The following is a 23,902-nucleotide window of genomic DNA, read 5'->3' as shown; positions in this document are numbered from 1 at the left end:
GCAGTTCTTGGTGGCTCATCATGATATTATTACAGGTGATTACTATTAATTTATTCTTTAGTAAAGTGACTCTCCCTTTTTTATTTAAAAACAAAAACTCTGTATTTTTTTAATATAGGTTACATGACAATTTTTGGCAATATTTTTTTCTCCACTCATGACTGTTCCAAGGGAGACAAGGCACCAACGACTATTGTTTAACACAGAACTAAACGAAATAATGTCAGTGCTAGATGGAGCCACCAGAGGGCAACATCACTTTCCAACCATATTATAAAACAAAACCCTCCATTCACAATGAATTTTATCCAAAACACTAACAAAAATGATACAATTAAAAAAAAATAGGTAATTAGGGGGCCGGAGCAATAGCACAGCAGGCAGGGTGTTTGTCTTGCATGTGGCTCACCCGGGTTCGATTCCCATATGGCTCCCTGAGCACCGCCAGGGGTAATTCCTGAGTGAAGAGCCAGGAGCAACCCCTGTGCATCGCTGGGTATGACCCAAAAAGAAAAAAAAAAAAAAGAAAAGAAAAAGAAGGCAATTAAAAAGATTGTTTCAAATAGAAATATACATTTAAGATTACTACTTCCCTTAAACTTAAAAAAAGTTTTATTTATATGGAAGAGAGATAATACAGGGGTTAATTAAAGCATTTTGCCTTGCATACAGGGGACCCCAGATAGTTCCCCAGCACTGCATATGGTTACTGTGAGCCTGCTAGAATAACCTTTGAGTATGGAACCTTGAGCACTGCCGATGTAGCTCCAAAAATCCCTAAACCAAAAACTCTTATCAGGCAAGTTATCCATCATAATTGCTCTTTAATACCTGCCAGACTTTTTTCTCCTTTACAATTAACTATGAAAAATTACCTTATTAAAACTGATTCATAGTTTAGGTCTCTTGGGAAACTTGAATGATTAAATACCTCTCTCCTCTCCCTCTCTCTTTCTCTCTCTCCCTCTTTCTGTCTGTCTCTCTCTCTCTCTCTCTCTCTCTCGGAGGCTTTTGTACTATCTCTGTACGGTCACTTTTTTCGTAAATGCACACTGCCCCTATGACTTTATATATTGTGTGGATATCTATATAAATATCCGTAAGTGAATTAATTACCAGTACTTAAGATTTTGAATATGGGCCGGAGTGATAGGGCATCTGTCTTGGATACAGCAAATCTGCACCACATCATCTCCTTCTCCCAACCAGGGGTGATCCCTGAGCGCATAACCAGGACTAAGCACTGGGCACTGCAAGGTGTGATGTGGTGCCAAAACCAAAAAGAAAAGAAAAAGAAAAAAGAGAAAGTTCACTTAAATAGAATTTTCCACTAAACAGCAGGTACCAATTTTTTGATATGGTGAGGATTGTGTTTGGGGATACATACCCAAGTATATAGGGGCTATAACAGGCTGTGCTTAGAAGGAATCCCTTGTGGAGCTTGAGGGCATTATAGGCAGTGCTGAGAATTTAGACCAAGGCTGTGGGCACTGCAGCACTGTAATGTAAGTGCTTTTACCTCCTGTACTTGCTCTCTGGATCTAATTGTGTGTGTGTGCGCGCGCACGTGTGTGTGTGTGTCTGTGTAGGATCAGGGATGGAACTGCATGCAAACTATGGCATGCACTTTGTCCTAAATTGCAGGTTTATAAGTTCAACTCTTAAAAATAGAGTATTTTGAGATTGGAGAGAAAGCTCAATGTTCTGAGTGCATTCATCTTATACGGGAGACTTGGATTTGAAGTGTTGGCAGGAATGACTGTCAAATCCAGAGCTCCAAGACCCATACTGCTGAGTATGGCCCCAAATACCATTTTTTTAAAAAAATAAAATACAATATATTACAGAACCTGAAGAAATGTCATATATTGTATATTGTTCATAATCTATGTTTCTAATTTTTAACTGGCAAAAGATCCATCATCTTTTATATCAAATATGTGGGGCTAAACCATTTAAACATGTAAGAACAAAAATAGAAGTCAGATCTTAGCACTAAATGCAAACGCTTAATACGCTAAACATGCAGTGTCATGTAGAGCAAAATGTTGAGAAAATTCTATTTTTTTTATAGGTAAATGAGTAACTAAATTGGTTTCCTGAGCATTAATCTTTTAGAATACTTTAATTTGGACAAGTGGAGATAGAGTGACTGTAAGAGCTTAATTGGATTATATCTGATTTATAAGGAATTTTTTTTAAAGTATAAGAACAGTAACATTTAAATTTACAAAAATTTTACCTTAGTTTTTTCATCCACAACTCTGAGTCCATCTGCAGATACCCAAAGAACTGCCTTTACTGCTTTCTTTCCAGTCTTTGAAGAGAAATTTTAAAAAAAGAGGGTGGGGGAAAGAGATACACACACATAATATTAAAAACAGGTCATTTTCCATAGGAAATATTGATTTCTGCTTCCCTAAACACAAGTACAGATGGTTGTTCAAGTTCAGTAGGGACACCCAAAGCGAGATACTCAAACCAAACTGCAGGTACATTCAGGAAAAAACAAGCCAAAGCCATTGAGAAACACAATGCAAAACAATAAATTGAGGAGAGGGGCAGATGGATTCAAAACCAAGATATCACATTCCATACAGGGCAAAGAATTCATAACTAGATTCTTCACCCACTTAGAAGATCAACTGAAAAACCAAGAGTCAGATAAATATTTAGTACATAAGGAGTTACACCACAAGTAGCTTCTATGAGTGTATTTAGGGTAGAGAGTAACATGTCTGAATTAAGATGCTAACCATTCCACTATCCTTTGACCCAATGAGCAGCAGATAGTAGGAAGCTGGCCATCTGGAATTTTCACATTAAAGACCCAAGAAGTCTTCATAATTTTATCTTTTGGATTTTGGGGCAATATTTTGGTGGTGCTCAAGGATTACTCCTGGCTCTGTGCTCAGGAATCACTCCCAACAAGGATTAGGGGACCATAATGTAAATGACCGTGATTGAACCTGGGTCAGCCACCCGAAAGGCAAGCACTCTACCCATTGAACTGTCATTTCATTCCTTCATTCTTCTATTACAAAAACGTTAATCATTATTTTTCCAGAATTAACACAAAATTGGTTTAATCCTTAATTTGACATTAAATGCAGAGAGACATTTTGGGGACAAGGAGGATTAAAAATTGTTGAAAAATAATAATTGCAACATGTATTCCTACAGAAGGTTTCTTTTGGAAAACAGAATCATGTGAGAATAAGCTAATGTTTGATTTTATCTTGTGATGGACTGAAAACGAGTCAGGGGGAGTTTGTAACAATAACAGCTTCCTTTACAAAAAAAGAATTATCCAAAGATCAAGCAAAGCAAAACAAAACAAAAGCATAGTGAAGGCTGAGAACAGGTATCAGAATATGTCATCATTAAAAAGATCAAAAGAAATTGGTACTAAAAATTATAGCAGCAGTCTTTAAAAGGGAGAGAGGAGGATAAAGAAATGTCTACTGTTCTCTCTGGTGTCCAAAAGCCCAGCACTCCCCTACATGAAATGCACAGCCTTATTTAGACAAATTGTGTACAATCCACTCTGCACCATCATCTCCACCACTGGCACATAGTTGAGACCTAGGAGTTCATAATGCATTGAAAGGTGACAGGTAAAAAATAATACACAGCAAGTGCCATAGTAGAAGTGAAATGTCTACTAATGTTAGAAAGAAGGCATGGTCAAATACATTTTGTGAACTTTGTTATTCAAAAGAGAAGATCTAACAGGGTACAAAATAATTTTCCTAGAGGCATCGAGGTGGACAGGGAGGCAAACTAATGAAGGTAGCGGGCATGGCAGCAGAAAGAAAGTAGAGGACATAAAACCCAACAATATAGCAAGTATGACTCTATATTTTGTTATGGCCTAAAAATCCAGTTGGGCAACGAGGCGCGGTGGAAGATCAAAAGTGGGAGAGGTCGAGCAAGAAGGACTTGTATATCTGCTATGAATTCTTAATTGGATGGACAACCAGGAACCACTACACGAATTTAAAAACCATTAGACAGACCAACAGTACTGCTGAGGGTTTGGAAAGAGACTGCAAAGAGGCAGGAAAAATACAATGTTACAAGGGAGACAATGTGGAGGTTGAGTTCTCTTGGTTGAGATAAGAATGTAGATGAGGAAGTCTTAAAAGGTAAGCATAAGGGAGAAGTTCTGCATTTCTCTCTGGCTCCTGATTTCTATTACTGGTGGAATAGATGAGGGTGGAAGAGATACAAAATCAAGTTTGAAAAGGGAAGAATAAAATTTCAGTTTTAGACAGGCAAAGTTTGAGATGTTTATGCAGCACCAAAGTGAATAATGGGATACATAGGTCTCAGGATTGATAAAAAATTCTACAATGGAATTTTAGATTTAAGACATCAATCATGAAGGTATTAGTATGACTAAGAAGAGGAGCAAATATCAATAATTAAAGAAGTGAGAGAAGTTGTATAAGTCCTAGAAATAAGAAGGAAAATAGCCAGTGAGTCAGAATGAGGAAGGATTAGGGTCATGAAATGCCCAATGTCGAAAAACACCAATGATTTTTAGCTGACAGGCGCGGCGAGCCGCCCTGTTGCGTGGGGCACGTTCCCCGGGCGCGTGGAATCACATCTCCAGTAATGCCTGGGAACCCTGGCCGCAGGCCGTGCCGTCCACCCCCATCAAGTGTCCCATGGGCCTGCGCGTCCCCTCCCCACCCCCCCCGCCCCGTGTCGTCACCGTGCTGTATCAGAGCTCTTTGTAATGACGTTATTCTAGAATGTTTCCTTTGCAGATGATGGTCGAGATGCTGATAGACAAAAAAAAAAAAAAAAAAAAATGGTGCCAGGTACCACCACAGTGACGGGACTTTGCTGTTTTCTGGGGTTTTGTTTTTTTTTCTTTTTTTTCCCTTTTTTTTTAAAATGGAGTGTGCTGATGTCTCTTAATTTGTTCAGATGACTGCAGAACTTGGAAACGCTGTTTCTGCTATTGATGCGTGACTTCCTGCTATCGGTCTTTTTTATATAAATATAAATATATACATATATATATAATTTGAATTTTTGGAAACTTGAGCTGTGCCGTCAACTTTGGAAAAAAGTATCCCAGTCTACCGTCTCGGGTTGCCATTGTACAGAAATTCACAGCCATATTGGTCTAGAAACGGGGAACATCTCTCTCTCTTTCCATTTGTACAGGGGTAAAAACGCACTGTATTAAATATGTAAGGTCTTATCTACGTGGGTTTGATTACAGAAACTAATACAGTATTCTCTAAATAAATAAAAAAAAAAGAAATGCCCAATGTCTAAGGTCTCTAGCAAGAGAAAACTAAAACAAGTAAGATATCAAATGCTGTAAAGTGGTCAAGTAAACAAAGATGTGAAGTGTCCATTTGGATTGATCCATTAATTATTAACTAGGCTTCTTGGGTCACAACAGGCGATGCTCAGGTTCTGCATTCAGGAATTACTCCTGGATGTGCTTGGGGGACCAAATGGGATGCCAGGGATCAAACCTGGGTCAGCCGTGTGTCAGGCAGACACCCTACATGCTATACTATCACTGCAGCCCCATCTATTTGGATTTAGCAATAAAAATGAAGGTAGATAGTGTAAAGAGACTGTGATGATTAATTTCATATTGGCTAGCCTGTGGCTGGCTCAGTTGCTTGTTCAAACACCAGTCTAGATGTTGCTGTGAAGTTCTTTGTAGACACGGTAGACACGGTCCTCCCGTTGTTCATCAATTTGCTCGAGCAGGCCCAGTAACATCTCCATCATGAGACTTGTTGTTACTGTGTTTGGCATATCGAATACGTCATGGGGAGCTTGCTAGGCTCTGCCCTGCGGGCAAGATACTCTCGGTAGCTTGCCAGGCTCTCCGAGAGGGGCGGAGGAATTGAACTTGAGTCGGCCATGTTGGCCGCTTGTAAGGTGAACGCCTTACCGCTGTGCTATCGCTCCAGCCCGAAGTTCTTTGTGGGTAAGAATAACATTTAAAATCAATTAACTTTCTATAAAGGAGATCACCTATAACAAGACAGTAGATCTAATCCAATCATTTGATGGATGCTAGTGAAAATCTGTTTCTCCCGGAGTTTTCACCCAGAAGAAAGTCTGCCTGCGTTTTCAGTCTGCTGGTTAGCCCTACAACCACATAAATCAATCATAGTAGTCTGTTTCTCTACAGGACCCTGAATAATACAGAGGTGGAAATAGACTAGGATGGGTTGAAAAGTAAATAAAAATTAAGAAGTATGCATTATTAAGTACTAATACTCTTTTATGAGGAGACTACATCTGGTAGTGCTCAGGGATTATTCCTGGATCTGCACTTAGAAATCACTCCTGGCAGGCTTGGGGGATGATATGCTCTACTGAGAATTGAACTCAGGTTAGCCATGTGCAAGGCAAGCACCCTACCCACTTTACTATCACTCTGATCCCTAATTCTCAAATATATATATATGTATATATATATATACACATATATATACATATACATACACACACATATATATACACACACATACATACACACACATACATACACACACACATACACAGACATATGCTTGGCACTAAGGAATCACTCCTGGCAGGCTCAGAGGCCTATAGAATGCTGGGGATTGAACCCAGGTTAGTCATGTGCTTCAGGAAAGTGCCTTACCTGCTACATTATCTCTTCAGCCCTGCCCCTACTCCTACTCTCCTGCCATACTCTCTTTTAAAAAGATTTTCTAGGGTCCAGAAAGGTAGTACAGCAAGTACTTGCACATGCTGACCCATTTTGATCCCTGGCACGGGATCCTCAGAGCATTGCGAGTAGCAATCCCTGTGCACAGAGTCAGGAGTATAGAAAGCCCTGAGTCCATCCAGGTTTAGCTCCAAAAGCAAAAGCAAAAAAAATAACTTCTAAAAAAATGGGAGCTACAGGGCAATGGGAAATAGAGGACCAATAAATCTATGATAAACAGGTTTCGTATATTAGAAACATAATGAACTTTGGCGTAAGACATATATGAGTTTCAGTGTCACAATTCATAGGCTAAGCAGTTATGTAACTCTCTGAGTTTATAATTTTCATAAGAATATGAAATATAGGTATTTTCCTGGAAGTTAAACTTAGACAACTAATAAACTTCTGGTAGCCATTTATTATTATATTTTTGTTTAAGAATGTTGTTTGATTTTCAGTCACATCTGGCAGCACTTATGGTGGGGTGGGTGGGTGGGCTACTTTTGGTATCATGTTTAAGGGTTGTTCCTGGCATTGGAACCAAGGGAACCAAGTGGTGTTGGAAATGGAATTCATGACTACAGTATGCAAAGCCCTTTTGAGTTTTCTCCACAGCTGTGTGTACGTGAGTATGTGTGTGTTTGTGTGTATGTTGTGTGTATGTGTTTGGGCCATGCATGACAATGTTCGGGAATTACTCCTGGTTCTATACTCTGGATCATTCCTGGCAAGTACCTTTGCCCTGTACTATCACTTTGGCATCCAGCCCTTTTATTTAATAAACTTTTAAAAACTACTCCCAAGAGTAAAGCTTCTTGAAAGTGTGACACACACCTCAAAACAATAATAGGCTTTTAATGTTGAACAGGAAGTCAATGGAGATAGAGATAGAAAGCTCAAGAAAGAGAGAAATTCAGAGAACAAAGTCTTCCATTAAGTGGAATGGGATGGGGTTGAAACAGAATTTTCAGACAGGAAGAGGGACATCCCTCCTTTGAAATGGAGGGATGACATGAAGCCAGGCAGAAATTAAAATAAGCTTATAAGGAGTGGTAAGCTGAGGGATTTCATTTTGGAGAACCATAAATTCATCTGTTAAAGAAATAAAATTATTTACTTTGCTTGGAAAGGTAGGGAAACAAGCAGAGTAAGATACTGACGATTCAGAATAGCAGTACAGGAGTAGCATAGCACAGTGACTCAACTTTGGAAACAGGTCTGTCTGAACTTGCATTCTGGTTCTGCTACTTACTCATATCACCCAGGGAAAATTACTTAACTTTTCTATGCATCAATTTCCATACCTATATTAAGATGCTAGTAATCTCTCAAACTCAAGGAATTGTTAGAATTAACTAAATAAATTATATAAGAGGTTTTGAACTAGGATGAGCATAGAATTTACTGTCCCAACTGGGATCCCATTTGAAAATGAGAGATGGCTATCAGAATCCAGACACAGAGACTGTTTCTGGCAAACTAGGATGAGAGTCACCCCATCATCTACAGTAACTGCCTATATCTAATCAACATTTATGTAGCATTATTTATTTATTTTTTTTGGGGTGAAATCTTGAGGGGAAGGTTTTTTTCTATATACATGGTTTATTATTTAAAGCTTAGACCAGTATTTGGCATAGATCAAAAGTTTAATATATTATTCATTCAATCAATCACTTATTTAGTTGAAATTTTGGGCCACTGCTCAATACTCAGAAGTCACCCCTGGTTATGCTCAGAATCCATATGTGCCAATTGGAACTGGGGTCAGCTGCATGCAAAAGTGCCTTAACTCCTGTACAATTTCCAGTTCAGTTTAAAAAATCTTTGGAAGGAATAAATTTGCTAAAAATCTGCTATAGGTAACAGGAGAAAATGAACTAGTGACATAGAAGACTGAGAGTCCTGAAAATCCTATACCAAAAATTCAAATTTTTAGTTTTATTTTTGGGAGGACTTGGGGCTACACCTGGCTGATGCCTTGGGTCTACTCTGGGCTCTATGTGTGTGTGGGACCATGTGATGCCAATGTTGAACAGGGATTAGCTGCTTGTAAGACAAGTGCCTTAACCCTTGTACTCTCTATCTCTGGCTCCCTTTTTTATTGATTGTGCCAGGGATCCAATCCAGGAATCCTGCATGTAAAGCATGTACTTTACCACCGAACCACAACATTGGGCAGCTCGCTCTCTACTGTAAGCCAGTGTTCAACATCTGAGGTGAAACAAAACTCTTTAAGGTAGAAAGGCTGAAGACAGGAAAATAAAAGGGCATTATACTCAGGGCCATGTAGTGCTAGGGATCAAGTTCAGGGACACACACATGTCCAGTATGTGTGCTACTACTTAAACCACTATCTACATACCCAAAAGGCCGTTTTAATAGACTGCTTTCTCAGTCTTACTGAGTCAGGTAAATAAAACACTTCCTTGGTGGATTATACTTTTATGAAAATATACCTGCTTATTCGAGGTGTGTTTTAATAATTTTTATGATGTTATGCTAGTATACCAGAGAGCCATTGCATTTGTCATAATTTATGGCCTATGATCTCTCTAAAGAGAGGAAGAAAACAATATGATTTAAAAATTTTTAAAAAATTTTGTTTTGAGGTACCATGATTTATAAAGTTATTAATAGCTGGGTTTCAAGTAGGCAATTTTCAACACCTTTCCCATCACCAGCATCAACTTCCCTCCACCAATGTCCTCATTTAGCCTCCTACTCCCCAGGATACTTCCTTGACAGTTGCATTTTTAGTTAACATGATTTCGTCTTGTTGGGTGCTGGCTCTCAGATGTCATAGCTATTTGACACATTACAGTTACTCTGATCAAGTACTAGGCTATTAACATTCAAGGTGCATGAAGCTGAAAAGTAAGCCCAGAATGTCCCTTGCCTTCTTAAATATTCTCTGTAGCAATGCTTTTTGTACATCTTAGGTCATTCTGTTAAACTAAATGAAGTCTGAGCACTTTTTAGAAAATAAGGAGAGTTTTAGCCTTTATTTTCCCTACAATTTTCTACTCAAGTCAGTACCTTACCAGATACATTCAAAGTTTTTTAACTAAAAGTTGCATATATATATATATATATATATATATATATATATATTAAGGTAAAGGCCCTCCCGTTGATCGTCGATTTGCTCGAGCGGGCCCAGTAACGTCTCCATTGGAGACTTTGTTGTTACTGTGTCTGGCATATCGAATACTCTCGGTAGCTTGCCGGGCTCTCCGAGAGGGGCGAAGGAATCGAACTCGGGTCGGCCATGTTGGCTGCGTGCAAGGCAAATGCCCTACTGCTGTGCTATCACTCCTATATATAAACTCAAAGAAAATCTGAAATGTAAAATTTACACTTATCTTGGTGGTACTAAAACCCCTTTAAAACAAGACTAATAAACTTCAGAAATTAATAAAAATGTGGTAGCAACTTTAAGTAACTTCCAAGCCCAGTTAGGGAGGAGCAATAGCACAGTGGGTAGAAAGTCTGCCTTGCACGAGGCTGACCCGGGTTCAATTCCTCCATGCCTCTCGGAGAGCCCGGCAAGCTATCAAGAGTATCCTGCCCGCATGGCAGCCTGGCAAGCTTCTCATGGTGTATCTGATATGCCAAAAACAGTAACAAGACTCACAATGGAGACATTACTGGTGCCCACTTGAACAAATCGATGAACAGGACGATAGTGCTACAGTGCTAAGCCCAGTTTGTAGCATTGATATGACATAGTTCATCATCATTTTGCCAACACTTTCTATTTTACTATTTTTTTTTCCTTTTTGAGTTATACCTGGCAATGCTCAGGGGTTACTCCTGGCTCTGCACTCAGGAATCACTCCTGGTGGTGCTGGGGGACCATGTGGGGTATTGGGGCTTGAACCCAGGTTGGCCATGTGCAAGGCAAATGTCCTACCCACTGCTCTGGCCCCTATTTTACTTTGCTTTTAGCCATACCTTGCAGTGCTCAGGGATCACTTCTGGTGGGCTTGGAGACTATATATATGGGATACCAGGGGTCAAACCCAGGTTGGCTGCATGCAAGGCAAGCACCCTACCTGCTATACTCTCTCTAGCCCTGACATTTTCTATTTTAATAATTTCAACTTTATAGATAAAATCAGGGCTGGAGCAATAGCACAGTGGGTAGGGCGTTTGCCTTGCACACAGCCAATATGGCCGACCCAAGTTCAATTCCTCCACCCCTCTCAGAGAGCCCGGCAAGCTACCGAGAGTATCTCGTCCACATGGCAAAGCCTGGCAAGCTACCCATGGTGTATTTGATATGACAAACACAGTAACAAGTCTCACAATTGATTTGCCCGCTCGAGCAAATCAATGAACAACGGGAGGACAGTGGCAGTGAGAGAGAATCAAACCAAATAGAGTCAATGTATGAAAATCAGTTTTACAACAAAGAGAAACTTTTTTTTTTGGCTTTCTGCTTATTCTTCGGAAAGAAAATGGGTCTGGCCTAAAAAGAACTTCAATAACTTAGAATTTAAATTGGTGAAATTTAAGCAGAAGGATCAAGTTAACCGGAAAATGAAAGATGAATGCCATTCTAAATATCTATTAAAATTAGCATTTGCCTTAAATTTTTTTGTTTGCTTATTTCTGAGTACAGATGAATCAATATAGAAATTAAGCAGGCCTGGAATAGGGAGAAAATGAGAGCAGGTAAGCAAAATAAGTCAGAATGAAAAAAAGACAGACATGGATGACCATACAGGTGCATCCAAGAACCAAAATAAGAGGACAGAAAATAAAATGAGAACAGAACTGAAGTTCTAACGGAGTAGGGTGGCAAGTAAGAGTCTTATAGGATATGGAGTGGAAGGCTATTGTTCTGTGGTATGGTAACATTGTACCCCATGTATATGAAAATCTTTACATTCATATACATACATGTTTATGTATGTATAAATACATTTCATATACATATATATCGTTACATTCTTTTTGTTTTGTCTTTTTGGGACACAACTGGCATGCTCAGGACTTATTTCTGGCTCTGAGCTCAGGAATCATGGCTGGCGGGTTCGGGAAATGTACGGGGCACCAGGGATTAAAACTGTCAGCTGCATGTAAGGCAAATAACCCGCTGTACTATCTCTCTGGTCCCAACACTCTTGTAAACTAATTTTACCTTAATAAATTATACTTGAGAGTGAAAAATGATAGCAAATACTAAGCTTATTACAAATTATAAAATCAGGAAACATGTAAGTAAAAGAAAGAAACACACAGAACTACATGGAACTAATAAGAAAACATAAATAGCTGCAAGAATAACAAAAACAGTAACTACTTTCTTTTGGGGGGTTGTGCATCCTACTGTCCTCAGGGCTTACTCCTGACTCTGCATTAAAAGATCACTCCTGGTGGGGCTTAGGGGACCATACAGGGTGCTGGGAATTGAACCCAGATCAGCAACATGAGGGGAAGCAAGTGCTCTCCTCACTGTACAGCTCCAGAAATAGTAAATTCTAAATCCAGATTGTAAGATTACTTTTCCTTACATATGAGAGCTGCTCACAGTAAAAAGAAAAAAAGTTGAAATAACTAATTAACAATAAAGAATTGCTAATCACCTATCTCCATATTATTATTACTATTTTTTTAGTAGATATAACTTTTTTTTTTTTTTGGCTTTTGAGGCACACCTGGTGGTTAACAGAGCTAAATCCTGGCTCTGCACTCAGGGGTCACTCCGGGTGGGGCTCAGGGGACAATAAAGGTGCCGCAGATTGAACCCAGGTCAGCTACGTGCAAGGCAAGCACATTCCTAGCTGAATTCTATTTCTGGTTAGAAACCACATTTAAAAAAAATCGTATGTAAATAATATTCTTAGTATACTGTTAAGATTCTTATAGGTGCGTTTTCATTTTTACGTACTGGTTTTTAATCTCAGAAAGTACATCAGATTTCTATCTGGGCAAGTGTTTTGAATGCATTTAAATCAGGGACTGGAAAACATATTGTGAAAGAAAATAAGTTAACACATTATTTATTTTACAGACCATAGGTTTCTATCATAATTACTCAATTCTATTACTAGAGCAGAAACATAAAAAAATACATAAATGGGCATGACTCAGTTCCAATAAAATTTAAATTTACAAAAACAGGTAGTATGCCACATAGCTTGCCAACCTCTGATATAATTATTATTCCCAGATAATGACCATTAATTCAATCTTTTGGAAAAAATAACTAATCATATTAAAATGAGTCCTGCTTACAATGATATTTTTCTCCTTTAGTTTTCCCCCCTCCATTTTCCTCATAAATGTGTTTATATCCATCTATTATTTTACTTTATTGGGGAGTGGGTTTGGGCTACACCCAGTTGTGCTTAGGAGTGAACCCCAGTAGTGCTTTTGGGGACCATATGTGGTGCTGGGAGTCAAACGGATCTGCTGCAGGCAAGACAAGTGCCTTGACCCCTCTTTGGCCCAGTATCTACCATTTTAAAACTAAAAGATCTAGATCTCACATCTAGATTCTACAATTTCCACGATCACCAACGGGATAAGAGCATGCAATTAATCAGCAAAAACAGAAGTTGTATTTGGCAGTAAGGCAAACCTGCTAGGCATGGGGTAAGAGCAAACAAGTTAAGCAGATGTTCTAATGCAAGCCAAAGCAGAGAAATGTTATAAAGACTAATGAAAGCATAATTTGGCACGACTACTAAATGTTAAGAAGTAACAGTCAATCTGGGTAGGAGTGGCAGAGAAAGTCATTTTCTCAGAGTGATGTGTCATTCTATTATGCAAAGTTCTTTCTGTTACAAACCAAAGAGGTCTTCAAGGGTACCCAGAGTGTAAAAATTAAAGGTCAGTCATTCTGTCCCTCACAAAAATAACCCCAGTCATTACAGAGTAATAATGATATATTAACAGGCTACCAGGATTTTGTGTGCCTTGTGATACATGAACAAGAAATCTCTTCTACAGAAAACTCAACTTTTCTTAAAAAAAAAATATATATATATATACACATACATAATACACACACACATATATATATAAATTTTAAGGCCATATATATCTTTTTTTGTTGTTCTTTTGGGCCACATCTGGCAGTGCTCAGGGCTTACTCCTAGCTCTGCACTCAGGGATCATGCCTGGCGGACTCAGAGACTATATTGGGCTGGTCATGTGCAAGGCAAGAGGTGCAAAGGCAGAATCTGAGAACGGCATTCCTCCATTAAAGGTATAGTAACTTTTAGTGATTGTCACTCCAGCCATGAAAATAAATTTTTTTTGCAGGATTTGAGAATGATGTTCCTTCATTAAATGTAGAATAAGTTTTAATCTGGGACACTAAGAAAATTCACTATGTCCTGCACATTCCCACTGTCTCTCCCTTAAAGATCTCATCCAGTGTCAGGGATTCAGATACCACCTCTCTGCTGTAGATACTGAGATTTTTATTTCTAAATATTTCTTCTGAGTTCCATAATAATATTATGTCTGAGGCAGAATAGCACAGGAGTTGGACACAGGACCACTGGAATAGTAACACATAAGATATGACAAGAAGAATCTTGATGACATTTTGTAGAATCCTGATTAAATGAGTTCAAAGGAAAAGGGAGAGCCGGAACTGAAGGCATCAAGATGCAGCCTCAAAAAATAAAAATATGGGTTACTTTTGTGCTAGCGTAAGATCCATTAGAGAAAATAAAAGCTCATTATAGAGGGGAGAGGAGGTGACATTGCTGGAATAAGAATAGGCATAGTATCTTTTGCAAACCACAGCACCCAAAAGGAGAGAGAACAAAAGGGAATGCCCTGCCACAGAGGCAGGGTGGGACGGTGCGGGGGGAACGACACGTTGCGGGGAGGGATACTGGGATCTGTGATGGTGGGAAATGGGCACTGGTGGAGGGATGGGTACTTGATGATTGTATAACTGAAACCCAAACACAAAAATCTGTAACTCTACAACTGTATCTCACGGTGTTTCACTAATAAAAATTAAAAAAAAAAAAGAATGGGTATAATACAAATCTATAGAAGATACAGGGCTTGGAGCATGAACAGTTAGGAGGGGATATAATGCATGATCATGGCTACAAGTCTGGTAACTAGATGTGGTTGGCATATGTAAAAATTTTCTTCTATTTCTTTTTGCAAACTGTCACTGTCACTGTCCTCCCGTTGTTCACTGATTTGCTCAAGCGGGCCCAGTAACATTGTGAGACTTGTTACTGTTTTGGCATATCGAAAACATCATGGGTAGCTTGCCAGGCTTTGCCGTAAGGGTGAGATACTCTCGGTAGCTTGCCGGGCTCTCAGAGAGGGATGGAGGAATCGAACTCGGGTCGGCCATGTTGGCCGCTTGCAAGGCAAACACCCTGCCTGCTGTGCTATTGCTCCAGTCCTTTTGCAAACTAGAAAAGTTTATTGTAGATAAAGTAGAAAAGTAGAAGAGAAAGGAAAAATTAGTATAGGACTACGTTCCAATTTTTTTTCAATAACAAGGTTTTTTTCAAAACAAGGTAATCAGTAAAAAAAAAGAGTACAGAGTTAGAAATTCTGGAGGCTTAACGAAAATTAAGGTGTCAAATAAAAATCATCTAAAAATAAAGAGCTGCTTGATCATCTAATCTTCGATAAGGGGGCAAGAAATGTGAAGTGGAGAAAGGAAAGCCTCTTTAACAAATTGTGCTGGCAAAACTGGACAGCTACATGCAAAAAAGTGGGCTCAGATCTATCCCTAACACCATGTACAAAAGTAAGATCAAAATGGACTAAAGACCTCAACATCAGACCAGAATCCATAAGGAACATTGAAGACAAAGTTGGCAAAACCCTCCATGACATTGAAGCTAATGGTATCTTCAAAGATGCCACGCCACAGGCCGAGCAAGTGAAAAACAGAGATAGACAAATGGGACTATCTTAAACTAAGAAGCTTCTGCACCTCCAAAGAAACAGTGACCAAAATACAAAGACAGTCTACAGAATGGGAAAGGATATTCTCCGAATACACATCCAACAAGGGATTGATATCAAGGATATACAAAATACTGGTTGCACTCCACAAAAAGAAAACAACCAACCCCATCAAAAAATGGGGCGACGAAATGAACAGAAACTTTCTCAAAGAAGAAATCTGAATGGCTAAAAGGCACATGAGAAAATGCTCTACATCATTAATCATCAGGGAGATGCAGATCAAAACAACAATGAGATATTTCACACCACAAAGACTGGCCCACATCCAAAAGACCAAAAGCAACCAGTGTTGGCGTGGATGTGGCGAGAAAGGGACCCTCCTTCACTGCTGGTCGGTGGGAATGCTGACTGGTTCAGCCCTTTTGTAAAACAGTATGGACAATCCTCAAAAAATTAGAAATTGAGCTCCCATTTGACCCAGCAATACTCCTGGGAATATATCCCAGAGAGGCAAAAATGTATAGTCGAAGTGACATCTGCACTTATTTGTTCATTGCAGCACTCTTTACAATAGCTAGAATCTGGAAAAAACCTGAATGCCCACGAACAGATGACTGGTTAAAGAAACTTTGGTACATTTACACAATGGAGTACTATGCAGCTGTTAGAAAAGATGAAGTCATGAAATTTACATACAAGTGGTACTACATGGAAAGTATCATGCTAAGCGAAATGAGTCAGAAAGAAAGGAACAGACATAGAAAGATTGAATTCATCTGGGGAACATAAAGTAACAAAATAGGAGACTAACGCCCAAGAATAGCCGAGATAAGTACCAGGAGGATTACTCCCGGCTTTGAGGACAGCCGCACACTCTAGGGGAAAAGGCAGCTCAGATAGAGAAGGGAGCACCAAATAAAGGGTGCTGGGAAGTTCCTCTCAGGATGGGAAATGTGTGATGAGAGTAGACAATAGACCGAACAAGATTGCCACTCAATGTCTCTTTTGCAAACCACAGCACTCAAAAGGAGAGAGATAACAAAAGGGAATGCCCTGCCACAGAGGTAGGGTGGGATGGAGGGATGGGGAGTGGGAGGGATACTGGGACTGGTGGTGGTAGAGAATGGGCACTGGTGGAGGGATGGGTATTTGATCACTGTATGAAACCCAAGCACAAAAATTTTTAAGTCTACAACTGTACCTCATGGTGTTTCACTAATAAAAATTTACAGAAAAAAAATAAAGAGCTGCTGTGAATGTGGCTCAATGATATGGTGCCTGTCTGCATGCTGGAGACCTGATTTATATTCCAGCACAGCAAATTAAAAAAAAAAAAAAGTAAATGGGGTAAAACAAACACCGGAACAATAGTGAATATCTTGTTAATCTTTCTAGCTGGTTCTAAACTAGCACAATCCCTAGCATGTTTTAGACAAAAAGAAAAATAAATTCTGAAGATACATTTATTAAAATATGGGACTGGAGTGATAGTACAGTGGGGAGGGCGTTTGCCTTGTATGAGGCCGATATGGATTCAATCCCTAGCATCCCATAAGACCTCCTGAGCACTGCCAGGAGTAATTCCTGAGTGCAGAGTCAGGAATAACCCCTGAGCATCACTGGGTGTGACCCCAAAAGTGAAAATAAAATAAAATAAAATACGAGAAGGCAAAATACAAAAAAGACAGCATATGGGAATTTAAAAGGAAAAAGGAAGAAAAGTGGCAGATATTTTCTCTTAAAGAAAAGAACCAGAATGAAGATAAGCATAGAGGATTGATTTGAGAAATCTACCACAATATAGTTGTTGTGAATATAATGATTTATGAACGCAGGTATAAATACTATGAAAGTTTTTACCTTTATTAATTAGGTGAAAACAATACAACCACACAGTACTTTTTGACCAGGCTTTCTCAAAAAACTTAACCATTTATGTCATTTATAAGCGTAAAAATTGGGGGGTGGGGGGAATGATTTAGCATTACATTAAAACAGAACCTGTTAGGACAGATGTGGTAATGTTTTTGGTGTTCTCTATTTATTAAAAAAAATACAGTTAGGAAGTTGTTATCCCAAAGGAAAATAAAATTTAAATGACATAATAGCCTAGGAAGGAGGAATTCACAAACTCAAATGCCTACAGAATGAAAAATAGGCAGCAGAATAAATGAAGCAGGACGTGTGTGAGGACAATGAGTTGCAGGGTTTCTGATAAATGGGCAACCAAGGGCAAAATGGAATATGCCTCAGTTCACCATTGCTGCCACACTGCTGTATCCAGACCTTCTCATTCTTAAGAGAGACCCCAGCTTTAATGTGAAAGCAATGTTTGAAACACTGACCAGCTATGCGCAGGCCATACAACACATTTGTGGGCAGCACTCTAGTATCGTCTGTGCTAGATACTTCATCCTGTATACTTTAGCATACCCAAGAGAAGCAGATGACAACACTTTTCCATGACAGAACATTTATATGGGGGTAGGTGGAAGAAATTTGTACCAGGTTCCTTAAAAACCTTAGTTTGGGGTTATTAATATTAGAAACCTTAGTTTCTATTAAGACATATTAAGACATTACTGTTTCCTACTAGCTGGGTGGCCTCTTTGAGCATGTTTATGCATTTGTGAAACTAGTATAAACTATCCTATCTAAATCCCTAAGCTGTCAAGTAGCAGAAAGTAGGTCAAAGCACATAATAAATTGTAAAGCCCTACAGAAAAACAAGGAACTTTAAGAGGCCTAAGAACGTTTATATTTGTGTTCAGTTTCTCATGAAACGGGAATAGAGAGACTTACTTTGCTCATGGGGGTCCTCAAATATCTTAACATTATAAAATCTTCAAATATTAAGTGTTATGCAATTACTTTGTAATAGACTTATTTGGTTAACTATGTAGAATAATTTCTAAAATGCGGAGTACCTCTTTGATTTTCCTAGGACAAAAAGCAATTGAGTATAGCTAGTTTGGAAAAAGTTATTTCTCAGCTCTTTCCCCTTCTACTTTAAGATATGTGTAAGCTTTCACCAGGTTAATGGCATAGTCCAGTAATAGATTCAGGTAAATCAGCTTCCTGCTGTTGAAGTTTTGAGAGGCACCTGTAGGTACTGCAGGAATAGGGAAGTCAGTGGGTAGTAAGATCTAGGAGGGAACTTGAGGAAAACAGGAAGCCATCCTCCTGACTGAGATTCAGAACTTCAAATAATCCAAAATTAGTCCTTCTATTTTCTTTTATTCGAAAGAGTTTACTGCAAACACTTCTTGGTATCTTTCATTTTCTTTATCATGGACCATTAAATCTTAGAAGATGTTCATGAAGAATAAAAGTGTCAACTTTGGGGCCAAAGCAACAGTATGGCAGGGAGGGTGCTTGCCTTTCACATGGCCAACCCAGGTTTGATCCCCGGCTCCCCCAGATGGTCCCCCTGTGCCCACCAGGAGTGATCCCTGAGTACTGCTGGCTGTGACAGGAAGGCAGACAAGCAGGGTGGCTGGCCTTTATGAAGACCTGTGATGGATAGAAGCTCCCTATCATATACGTAGACTGTCCTATAAGATTCTTTATTTCAGCTTTTAATCAAACCACAACTGACTCAGTCAGCAGTTAACAAACCAAATTTAACAAACCAAATCTTTTATCAGCCAACAGATTAATGTGAAAGTGAACTGAATAATGGTAACTTGAGAGATGCTCAAAGCTTCAAATCTAAGAAAATTTTCTCATTTAAAAGTAAAATTTTCATTTCATTGCTGGTGAGAACCTCCCTTTGTTTTCCCTTTTATTGTAATTTAAAATAGTATATAGTAAAATGAAGTCACCCTGCTATAAATCTATTTCTCCCTTTGCTAACATAACAAAAAAAATCTGATAGTCACATTGTTCATGGATGGAATTTTTGGAGCATCTCTTAAGAAGTTCACTAGTGTGATTTAAATTCCTCCAAATTGTTATCAGTCTCAACAACTGAGAAAGATTCTTTGATACTTTAACTTATTAAAAAAGTTGCCTTGAGATAAAACACAAAGTTAAATTACTACCCTGAGGTGAGGAGCGGGGAGCTTTCCCAGCGATTCTCAGGGCCCCTGGAGCCACTCTTGGCTGGGCAAAGTGGCCCAGATGCCATACTACTTGGGGCCAGCACCCTGGAGGCCCCACCAGTGCCACAACCTGGTGAGGCACAGGACATCATGCTGGCCTCTGGGAAAGAACTCAGGGCTTCATTATGCAGGCTAGGCATATGCTTCAGCTTTTTGAGTCATCTCCCCATCTCCTAAATTGCTATTTTTTATTTTTCTCTTTTTATTTGATTCATACCTGGTAGTGCTTGGAATCAGCTAGAAGAGCTTGGGGGACCATGTAATTCCAGGAATAAAACTCAGGCCTCCTGCATGCAAAGCCTGTGCTCATTCCATTCAATGAACTCTCTGCCCCCGAATTATTACTTTTTTTTTTCTTTTTGGGTCACACCCGGCAATGCACAGGGGTTACTCCTGGCTCTGCACTCAGGAGTTACTCCTGGCAGTGCTCAGGGGACCATATGGGATGCTGGGAATCAAACCCGGGTCGGAGGCATGCAAGGCAAACGCCCTACCCGCTGTGCTCTCTCTCCAGCCCCAAATTATTACTTTTTAAGAAGAAAGTTAGAAAGGAAAAGTTGAGTTTCCAAGAAGCTTCTTCTTCTTCACTAGCATCCTTTAAGATTAAATCTTGTGCCACCAGGAATAATTCCTGAGTGCAGAGCCAGAAGTAACCCCTGGGCATTGTTGGGTGTGGACCCCCCAAACCTTTATATATATATATATATAAAGGTTGTTCATCGATTTGCTCGAGTGGGCCCAGTAACGTCTCCATTGGAGATTTTGTTGTTACTGTGTTTGGCATATCAAATACATCACGGGTGGCTTGCCAGGCTCTGCCGTGTGGGTGAGATACTCTCGGTAGCTTGCCGGGCTTTCCGAGAGAGGCGGAGGAATCGAACTCGGGTCGGTCACGTTGGCTGCGTGCAAGGCAAACGCCTTACCGCTGTGCTATCGCTCCATCCCATATATATATATATGTATATATATATATAGTGTATATACACACACGCACACACACACATACACATATACAGATATTTGTAAGGGTGATTACATAGCTGTGATTTTAGGTGTGACTCTAGAAATAAGTTGGGGTCAAAGTCTAGTTTCTATCACTTATGTGAATTCAGGTAAGTCATGTGATCCCTGTATATTATTGCTTTCACACTGGAAAACAAGTAGAGTAACAATTCCAAAGCTATGGTAAGAATGGTAAGAATTGAGATGATTCATAATTTTCTTTTTCATGTCATATAAATTCACTATGTAACAAAATGAAGTGAAAAACAGGTAAACAGCACAGTACTGGAGCTGGGTAGGTAGCTCACTGTGCTGGAGCAAATGCACTGTGTGCCTGACCCTAGGTTTCATCCCTGGGATCAAATGGCTCCCTGAGCACAAGGAAAGACTGCCAAGTACAGAGCCCTTGAGCACCACCAGGTGTGGCTCAAAACCCAAATAAATACAAGGCACAATACTACTGAGTTCAGCTACACTGTAGCTATAACATGTGCTTGTTAAAACAGCTGTTAATTATGCTGACTTGGAATTAATTTTTAAGTGAAGGCTAATATCTTTCATTGCATAATTGTCACTGCATAATTATTGGTACCATTTTTTCTCCCCAGTAATACTGGCATTTTTAAAAAAGTGTAGCATAAAGAAATATAATAAGAGAATAAGAGACGGCAAATGGTAACAGACCCTGAACTGAATTGAGTTTGCTGAGGGGTGGGGCTGGTGTGGAAAGGGTTCTAGTGGTAGAGAGACACTAACATGATAATGATGGGTACGCTATTAGAAAACTATACACCAGAAACTTACTACTATTAACAGTACTGTAATTCACAGTGCCAAAATAAAAAACTGAAGGGGATGGTGAGGATGGGGAGTGCTTCACATAACAGTCTAATACAACTTAGTAATTGGGAGGAAGGAGATAGAATCTGCAACAATAATACAAGTGAATTAATACACACACACACATATATATAGTGAGTGTTTGGGGGGCCACACTTGGTGATGTTCAGGGCTCTGCACTCAGAAATTACTCTTGGCTCTGCACTCCTGGTGGTGTTCAGGGGACCACATGGGGTGCTGGGGATTGAACCTGGGTTGGGCACATGCAAAGCAAGCGCCAACCCACCATACTATCACTCCAGTTCCTCAAAGTGTATTTTCTACATCCTAACCTTCACCAGTGAGACTACTTTACAGTGCCAGGGATTGAATCCATGACCTCACACACGCAAGGTCAGCACTCTACTGCCCCGATAAGGCTGTTCTAACTATGGTAGACATGTTTCAAGCGTATTGCTTAAACATAGAACGGTAACTGTGGTAGTGTATGGAACTGCTCTAAGAAATTCTATTTGGGGAAAAAAAATTAAGATTTTATAAAAGTTTCCTTAACAAATAGTGCCTATTTATATTGATGCTAATATATATAGGATTAATTCTATCTAGATATAGGCCCCATCATCTATGAACTATTAGTTTAACTGAGACCCATAATGCTTACTAAAATTTATTTATTTCCTTTTTGGGTCACACCTGGTGGTGCTCAGGGGACCATATGGGATACTGAAAATTGAATCTGGGTCGGCCGCATTCAAGGCAAATGCCCTACCCGTTGTGCTATTGCTCCAGTCCCTAAAGTTGATTTTTTTATAGCACTGTAGCACTGTCCTCCTGTTGTTCATCGATTTGCTCAAGCGGGCACCAGTAACACCTCACAACAAATTGTGAGACTTGTTACTGTGTTTGGCATATTGAATACATCACAGGTAGCTTGCCAGGCTTTGCCGTGCAGGCGAGATATTCTCGGTAGCTTGCCAGGCTAAAATACTAATTCTAAGAACATTAGTAATTATTATGTGAAAAACATCCAAAGAACATTGCATATCACAGATAACTGGTAGACAAATAGGTTTCTTATATTAGCAGAGTTGGCCAAAAATCCCCAAATATAAGTTTATGTGCTAGTACTTTCGTCACCTAAATTTAAACTGAAGAAAAGGTATCTGCACTGAATGCAAAAACTGGGGTTCCCTTAATTTTCCTTTAATATTTCTTTCCACGCCTCTGTAAACATTGGTTATGCAATATCTATTTGTTAAAAATATGTAAATAAGTGTATCAGTTTTGCAAGATCAAAATTAATTTATTTAACAACAGGTCTTGAAGAGACATTCCTTTTTAACCTACTTGATTTATTTCTTGGATGTTCCAATGAATTATATTTACTCAGGAAAACACACAAGGTAGTAATGCCATAGAAACTTTCCAATTCACTTATTTCCATTCAGAAAGCAATTCCTATATTATACAGAACCAAAAGTTCTCCTTAAAAAAATATATATGTTGATGCTACACTAGGGGTGTAACTCCTTATAAAGCAAGCATGAATGTGGCATCAAACTTACTTTTCCAAAGAAGCCTTTGAAGAACTTCCTTTCCTGGAGGAACAGGGGGACAAGTCGAGCGCTATTATTGTATGGCTAAATGTCCCAAGGTTTCACACCAATAAGCACATACAGAAGTTGGTAAAGGAGAAAGTGGGAGAAGGGAGGGAGTGAGAGTTTTAAGGAGTTATCCATACCAGGAGTGACAGGGAAATAGGAAGGGTGCATGAAAATGCAGGAAACACACTGTATGGCATAAGAATTCATAGAAAGGATGAGAAGACATCAGGACCAGTATCCATGCAGGGCAACTGGTCAGTTTATATTCTGCTTACTACTTTTAAAACAAATTATCCAAATTTGGCAGCAGAGAAAAAAAATCAGGACAGAATGGCTTGATGAAATTTGTATTTAAAATTCTGTAATATTGAGTAGTAAAAGACTGTTTCCATATGCATTTCCAATTTAAAGTAAGTGGTCAATTATGTGGAAGTCATCAATTAAAAAAATCTACATCCAAATGATGATATGATGACACACATCAAACATAATACATCCAGGGCCAGAGAAAGAGTACAAGGGTTATCCCCACAACTGGTTGCCTGAGCATCATCCAGCACCACAGATTTCAAGCAGCACTACTTCCTTGGGCCCTTGAATTGTGGACCTGTAGTACTTACGCCAACGATGCAGTGTTCTTGGGCTCTGTGGTGCTAGGGGGCACCAGCATTTTACTAGGAAGTGCTCAGAAGACCATGTGGTGCCAGAGATCAAAC

The 23,902-nt window shown here is 39.3% G+C and overlaps 1 protein-coding gene across 8 annotated transcripts in view; it reads right to left on the bottom strand.

Moving 5' to 3' along the window:
* Positions 1 to 23,902, bottom strand: part of NUMB (NUMB endocytic adaptor protein) — a 141,807-nt gene that overhangs the window by 16,999 nt on the left and 100,906 nt on the right. For 6 of the 8 annotated variants that reach the window (XM_056133686.1, XM_056133692.1, XM_056133685.1 and 3 more), the window contains 2 exons: positions 23,148 to 23,180; positions 2,243 to 2,317 (listed from right to left, as the gene is read on the bottom strand). In XM_056133686.1, the coding sequence (XP_055989661.1) occupies positions 2,243 to 2,317; positions 23,148 to 23,180 (108 nt within the window). The remainder of the gene's footprint in view (positions 1 to 2,242; positions 2,318 to 23,147; positions 23,181 to 23,902) is intronic. The other 2 variants (XM_056133689.1, XM_056133690.1) reach the window with 1 other exon arrangement.

Source organism: Sorex fumeus, unplaced genomic scaffold (assembly GCF_029834395.1).
Source record: "Sorex fumeus unplaced genomic scaffold, SorFum_2.1 ptg000098l, whole genome shotgun sequence".
NCBI classification, from domain to species: Eukaryota; Metazoa; Chordata; class Mammalia; order Eulipotyphla; family Soricidae; genus Sorex; species Sorex fumeus.
The sequence above is the reverse complement of the archived record's forward strand: the minus strand, read 5'-3'. Positions and strand labels throughout refer to the sequence as shown.